Raw genomic sequence first — 7721 nt, 5'->3', positions numbered from 1 at the left:
AAAGTGTTTGGTACATAATGCTTACAGTTAATATTTTGTATCCATGTTTGAGGCGGAGTTGACACCGGGTGTTTTTCGGATCATTAATATGCTGTGCCAAATAAGATGTTAGTATTTTTTTGTATATAGCGACGAATATAATCGAACAGAAAAGGACCATTTGTCTAGTTGTTTATGGACAACTTGGAGCTGCCCAACAGATAGGAAGGCTCGTCACAAGGTAACGCATGAGATGTATATCCTTGTGATTTCTGCGTTTGTGTCGCGCCGGGAGGGTCGAAATGATGGATGGTCTGTGATTGTTAGGCTGGGTGTGGCGTATCCTGCAGATAATAGCATCGTTGTCGGGCGTTTCGCCGTATAGCATTGGAAATCTGACACATTGGCTGGAATTCACAACAAGTGTTAGCTTTAATTTGTATATTGAATGGTTTTCCCATCAAACGTTAATTTTCTTTAATGAGTAATTCATCTTGAATTGGCGCTCTGCATTTTCAATGATATGTTGGCCATGACGCTAGCGTTCCAAACCATCCCAGAAGAGGTTAAAATGACATTGAATCCTTCAAGTATGAGGTTTTCCTACAGTTTTCTCATGATGCAGTCTGACCAGAAAGAGAATCACGCAAGGCCTGCTTTTCCACAGACAGCGTCTCCCAGGCGTATCACTGTGCCAGCAGAGACACAGCATAGCAGCAAAAAAAAAATTATAATGGAGTCCAACCATAGCAATTATTCATTGATAACATGACAGGATGGCGATGCATTCTGCCACCAAACACGAACAAACTCTCCCGACGTTTAAAAAAAAAACGTGGCAGCATAAGACGCCGACGACACCATGCTTTAACACAAAGGCAGCCCAATTCTGATCATTATTTTTTGGGGGACCGATCAATCCTTTTCCCAAAATTATTGGCTCTTTTTGTTTAAAACGCAGCCTACCCGTTCTACATGAACTGTAGCCTTTGCTGCGGAGACGTGACCTAGTCCAGGTCAGACGTCATGGCTGCCCAAGTGGTGATGGAGTAGCCGTGGCCAACGCTTCCACCCGCCAGGCTCCTGAAGCGACACCGTACCAGTCACACCGTACAAACGTTGCACAGCCTAAGGGCAGAGGGCAACAAACGTAATTGATTTTGTAATTTGTAGGCTTGAAATCCAGACCCAGTTTTGTGCTTACATCCAACCAGTCGTGTTAAGCGCAGGGAATGTCAACGCTAAACAAAAGACAAAATGCACTCGGCGCTAATCTAATATGCACAGATGCTCAAAACAGTACAAACTAAAGCATGATCGTTCAACCGCTTCGCTAAAAACTAACGAATCTGTTAGGAACGCAACTCTATCAAAGGATGAAGCGAAGCGCGACCGACTAGAAAAGCTCGAGATTATCGTGACATCCTTACCCGGTGGTTCCCTTGACAGACAGGGTGTGACCGTTAGTTTTGACACCGGAAACCGGTACCGGGGAGACGAGACGTACACCTCCCATGGGGACGGTCCGTAAAATAGTTCCCGTTGTCCGGGGCACCCTTCAGTACCACCTGGTTAGAACATAATAATAATAAAGCAGAAAGGTTAGAGAGGGTTGGGGTACCTCGTGGTGCATCCCTGCTGGCCAGCCAGCTTCTGGCCATTGTTGCCTGATGTTGACCTGCTACCAGGGTTTAAAGGTTAGAGAGGGTGGGAGGGGGGGGGTACCTGGGTAGCTCCCTGGCGACCAGCCCAGCGCTGGCGCATTGTGCCTATGTCTACTGTACCAGGTCTACAATTAGAGAAGGGGATAGAGGAGGGGTTGGGTACCTGTGTGATCTCCTGCTGACCAGGCCCCAGCCTCTGGGCATTGTGCATGAATGTTTACGTACCCAGGTTAAACGGTTCTAGAGGGAGGGGCATGGCGGGGGGGGGTACCTGTGTGCACTCCCTGCTGACCAGCCCACTCTGCATGTGCTGATGTTACTGTACCCAGGTTAAAGGTTAGAGAGGGATGTGGGGTAACCTGTTGCAAGTCCCTGCTGACCAGCCCAGCTCTTGGGCATTGTGCTGAGTTACTGTACCAGGTGTTAAAGTTAGAGATGGAGTAGAGGAGGCGTGGAGTACCTCTGTGGTCCCTGCTGACCAGCCCAGCTCTGGGCATTGTGCTTGATGTTACTGTACCAGGTTTAAGTTAGAGAGGGATGGGGGGGGCGGGTACCTGCTGTGAGTCCCTGCTGACCAGGCCCAGCTCTGGGCATTTGTGCTTGATGTTACTGTACCAGGGTTTAAAGTTAAGAGGGTAGAGAGGGTTTGCGTACCTGGTGAGTCCCTGCTGACAGCCAGCTCTGGCATAGCGCTGATATCTTGCCTGCGTGTCCCTGCCTGGGTTCATCGATCTTAGTGGTGATAATGGTACATGCGGCTACTTCATACCAGCTTCCTGTCACTCCTGACCACGACCAACAGATTAAATAACATTAGTAACAGGAAGTCTTTCGTCAATACGTAGACACATTTAAAAAATGACCCATGTGGTTCACAATGGCCCACTTATGAAAAACGTGTAACAAAATCCCAAAATGTAGTGCTGACTATGAATCAAAAACGATTATAGAAGAAACACTCAACATTGTACAAAACATATTTTAAACAATATTTTTGAAATAACAAATTGCCTTTCAATTGTTGATGTATAGGAAAGCAGACAGACTAAACCCGCGTGTCCGTGGCAGACGATGGGTATTGTCTGATGATGTGCACTGCCAGCTTGGGCGTGTGCGCGGTGGGCAATGCCCGCTGTAATAGATGTGGGCTTTCTTCGCCCCAGCCTACAGAGAGGTCCAACAGCCTGGACGATAATAATACAATGACTTTTCCCCAGTAAGAACTGAGCGCCTGCCTCCCTAAATAGTACGTCAATCTGCAGCTGCAGAATGGTAGACCCTCCAAACCGAGACCAGAGGGAGCTTTTATTCTGGCTTTAGAATAGGTAGAACACAGCTACAGGCAAATTCAGAGGGGGTCAGGCTTCAGGCTCGAGCGAGGTCGAGATTATATAGAAGCTTGTAGCGTGACAAACATAGAGTAGACGAATATATAATGCCACAATGCGAGCAAATGCACTACATATTCACCATATACATTCAAAGTGAAATAGAAAGCTCCTGCATCCGCGCACTATTCAATGTGCATTTGAATGCACTATCCTGTTAAGGTCCTAGATTCTGCTCTGCTAATCAGAATACACGTAGCTCCGAATCGCGTACAGGACCTAATGCCGATCGCGTCTACCAGAGCTGACGTAGGGACCGTCCCGTACAGGACCTAGGCCGATCCCACACAGTCTAAAAGTAGGCACGATTCGGCCTACAGGATCTAGCCATCCCGCTACAGGACTAGGCGTGACCCGTTCACAGACTAGGCCATCCCGTACAGGACTAGCAGATTTCCTCGCGACGGACTCAGGCCGATTTCGCCCTACGCGACTGTCTGATCCCGACGTGGCACTAGGCTGCAGTCCCGTTACTCGGACTAAGCTTCATCCCCTACGAGATCCTAGGCTGATCCCGTACTGGACTAGGCCGATTCCAAACATTTCAAACTACTTTTGTAATACAACTTTAGGTATTTTTTTAAACGTAAATAATCGATAAAATTGAAGACTGGATGATCTATGTTCAATACCGGAGGAAAACTGGTCACGCGCCTCTAACAAACAGTACACTTCACTGGAGCCTCATTCTGAACATGGCTACTTCTTCATTTCTCAAAGGAAAAACCTCAACCAATTTCTAAAGACTGTTGACATCCAGTGGAAGCGATAGGAACTGCAGGAAATCTGCAGGAAGTCCCTTAGAAATCTGTATTCCCAATGAAAACCCATTGAAAAGAGTGACCTCAAAACAAAACAAAAATCTGAATGGTTTGTCCTCTGGGTTTTGCCTGCCAAATAAGTTCTGTTATAGTCACAGACATGATTCAAACAGTTTTAGAAACTTCAGAGTGTTTTCTATCCAATACTACTAATAATATGCGTATATTAGCATCTGGGACTGAGGTAGGAGGCAGTTTACTATGGGCACGCTTTTCATCCAAAAGTGAAAATGCTGCCCCCTATCCCAGAGAAGTTAAATATGTTTTTATTTATTCAAATATGTATTTTTTTTTATTGGCAGGATTGATTTGTATTGTAACTTGTTTTATTGACCTCTTCTGTGTGTTGGAAAATAAAAGCTTACACATCTTTAAAAACAGTTTCTATTGACTTCCTGATTGACCTCCTGTACTCGTTCTGTCCTCCAGGCAGGAGCTCAGCCCACTCAGGTGACCCTAATCACGACCCCCAGTGGTGTGGATGCTCAGCCTGTCCACGACCTCCCGGTCTCCATCCTGTCCTCCCCCACCTCCGCCGACCCTTCCTCCACCCAGCCCGAGGCAGGCGACCCAGGAACGGTAACCCTGGTCTGCTCRAACCCACCCTGCGAGACCCACGAGACTGGCACCACCAATACAGCGACCACAGCCTCCGCTAACATGACTGGTAATGGTGGGGTGGAGAGGGTGTGTTCAAACCCGCCGTGTGAAACCCACGAGACCGGCACCACCAATACTCAAACGACGGCGTCCTCCAACATGGGCCAGGTACAGCAGGTGTGCACCAACCCGCCGTCAGAGACCCAGATAGCAGGGTCTTGCTTCCCATGGTCCGGTACCAAGCCTAAGCTCACACGACGGCTGTCGCTTGCACACACATGGGCGCAGGTTTACGAGCAGGTGTGGCACCAACGCCGCCGTCAGACCCAGTCCAGAGCGCCACACCGGAGCAGGCTACGTCTCCAGCCACCGAGACGACCACGATGGTCAGAGTCGCCAGCTGTAACATGGGATCCAACCAGCAACAACAACAAGGCTCCTGCGTAATCGACAACACCGGCGGGTCTGATCCCCCGTCCTCTCCGCCCCCCTCCTCCGGAGCCCTCTCCCCGTCGTCTGTCTCTGGTGCCAGCTCTGTGCCCGGGGTGCTACGACCGGAGACTCTGAGAACAGGGACYACCTACACCTCGACCACCGCACGCTCTAACATGGGCTCTGACAAGATGGGCATGACGCTCAGCTCCTCGTCCTCAGATAACCAGAGCAAGTCATCCGGTGGTGGTGGTGGAGGAGGATCCCCCCTCACCTCTCCTGTCTGCTCCAGTCCACCTTGTGAAACACACCAGACAAGCCCCACTGAGGCCGGAGCTGGAGGCAGCAGCGACACACAGGTCTGCTCCAGTCCACCTTGTGAAACACACGAGACTGGCACTACCACTACGTCGACGCAGGACAACTCCAGTATGGGCAGCGGGCAGACGACAGGGACCGTGCAAAAGGTGTGTTCCAATCCGCCGTGTGAAACACACGAGACGGGCACCACCAACACCCCATCTCAGACTACGTCCAACCTGGCGGGGACGGGGACAGGAACAGGAACAGGCACGGTCCAGAGGGTGTGTTCCAATCCGCCGTGTGAAACGCACGAGACGGGGACCACCAACACCCCGTCTCAGACTACGTCCAACCTGGCGGGGACGGGGACAGGCACGGTCCAGAGAGTGTGTTCCAATCCGCCGTGTGAAACRCACGAGACGGGGACGACCAACACAGCTACCACAGGTAGGACCTACTGTTATCTATCCACTGAGCATGACTGTGTCTGTAACCCGTCGCTTTCTTCAAGTTGACAGATTCGGGCTCGTAAAGTTATGAAAATCCTGGGAAAGTTATTGTATTTGAAAATGTGTTTTTTTTACCCCAGGTTTGGAAAAGTTTTGGAAAATGATCAAATCGGATAAGTCATGGAAATTAATTTTATGTCATTTATGTTCATGTAATTAATTTATGCACCGTTTTTAAATATTTTATTAATCAAATAGAAATCAACATACTATTGGTCATGTAGTTTACATAGACAGCTGCTCGTCCAACTTCTCATTCCAAAATCACGGGCATTAATATGGAGTTGGTCCCCCTTTGCTGCTGTAACAGCCTCCACTCTTCTGGGAAGGCTTTCCACTAGATGTTGGAGCATTGCTGCTATAACAGCCTCCACTCTTCTGGGAAGGCTTTCCACTAGATGTTGGAACATTGCTGCTATAACAGCCTCCACTCTTCTGGGAAGGCTTTCCACTAGATNAGATGTTGGAACATTGCTGCTATAACAGCCTCCACTCTTCTGGGAAGGCTTTCCACTAGATGTTGGAACATTGCTGCAGGGACTTGCTTCCATTCAGCCAAAATGAGTATTAGTGAGGTCCGGCACTGATGTTGGGCGATTAGGCCTGGCTCGCAGTCTGCGTTCCAATTCATCCCAAAAAGGTGTTCGATTGGGTTGAGGTCAGGGCTCTGTGCAGGCCAGTCAAGTTCTTCCACACTAATCTCGAAAATCCATTAATGTATGGACATCGGTTTGTGCCCAGGGGCATTGTCATGCTGAAACAGGAAAGGGCCTTTGTTGCCACAAAGTTGGAAGCACAGAATTGTCTAGTATGTCATTGTATGCTGTAGTGTTACGGTTTCCCTTCACTGGAACTAAGGGGCCTGAACCATGAAAAACAGCCCCAGACCATTGGTCCTCGTCCACCAAACTTTACAGTTGGCACTATGCATTGGGGCAGGTAGCATTTTCCTGGCAGCCGCCAAACCCAGATTCATCCGTCAGACTGCCAGATGGTGAAGCGTGATTCATCACTCCAGAGAATGCGTTTCCACTGCTCCAGTGTCTGAAGGCATTGAGCTTTACACCACTCCAGTCGACGCTTGGCATTGCGCATTGGTGATCTTAGGCTTGTGTGCGGCTGCTCGCCCATGGAAACCCATTTCATGAAGCTACCAACAAACGGTTCTTGTGCTGCTGTTGGTTCCAGGGGCAATTCGGGACTCAGTAGGGTGTGTTGCAACCGAGGACATCCACCTGCCTGTGTGCAACAGGAGTGAGCCATTGCTCAAGGAGAGAGAGAGAGAGACACAGTCAGACAATGAAGCAGCAGGTAGAACTATCTTTATAAAATATTATCGTGAACAGACTAATAACTAGGTAGACAATTGAAAACATATCTTGTAGCCTCTAGTTAACTGTTGCGCTATTATTAGCATGTTTTCGTCACAATAAACGTAGTAATAAGGCCATATAAAGTCGATGTGTTTTTAAAGAATCCATACAAAGGGTTCATTAATAAACAATTATTTATTGACCAAGTGAACGATTCACTTCGCCGTTGTATTATTTGGGATTTGGTTCAGTCGCGGTGAAATCGAATCATGTGAATCCAAACAAAATAATAATTTGTATCGCCAAGTGTACTTTTAGGAAAAAACAGATGTAGCCTTTTCTCCTGGGTGATGTGTCTCCTACCAGCTTTGTAGATACTTCCAGTTGGTTTGGTCATCCCAACGTACGGGATATTTCAACTCGATACTCAGCCTGCAAGGTGAACACTTAGTTCAAAAGTAGCTAAGATACATATGACTGAACTAGAAAAGCTACAATTCCTGAAGACTATTTGTGGGCTTCAGGTGAATAAAAATATTTGTAGCCTGCCATAGCCATTTGATCTTTGATATATTGAATGAGCTAATTATTTCAAAAGGCATGAAACATATTTGGTTGCAATGTTTTACATCGAGGGGGGTCAACCATCCTCCAGGAGAGATAATGGGTGGTCCACCATCCTCCAGGAGAGATAATGGGTGGTCCACCATCC

The 7721-nt window shown here is 48.1% G+C and overlaps 1 protein-coding gene across 1 annotated transcript in view; it reads left to right on the top strand.

The window, feature by feature from the left end:
• LOC112075529 (host cell factor 1) overlaps positions 1–7721 on the top strand; it is a 47717-nt gene that overhangs the window by 7455 nt on the left and 32541 nt on the right. The window contains exons 5-6 of the mRNA XM_070440943.1: positions 4282–4687; positions 4741–5697. Of these exons, the coding sequence (XP_070297044.1) occupies positions 4282–4687; positions 4741–5697 (1363 nt within the window). The remainder of the gene's footprint in view (positions 1–4281; positions 4688–4740; positions 5698–7721) is intronic.

This window comes from Salvelinus sp. IW2-2015, unplaced genomic scaffold, assembly GCF_002910315.2.
Source record: "Salvelinus sp. IW2-2015 unplaced genomic scaffold, ASM291031v2 Un_scaffold3221, whole genome shotgun sequence".
Lineage (NCBI taxonomy): Eukaryota > Metazoa > Chordata > Actinopteri > Salmoniformes > Salmonidae > Salvelinus > Salvelinus sp. IW2-2015.
Note: the sequence above shows the minus strand (reverse complement) of the source record. Positions and strands in the feature narration are given on the sequence as shown.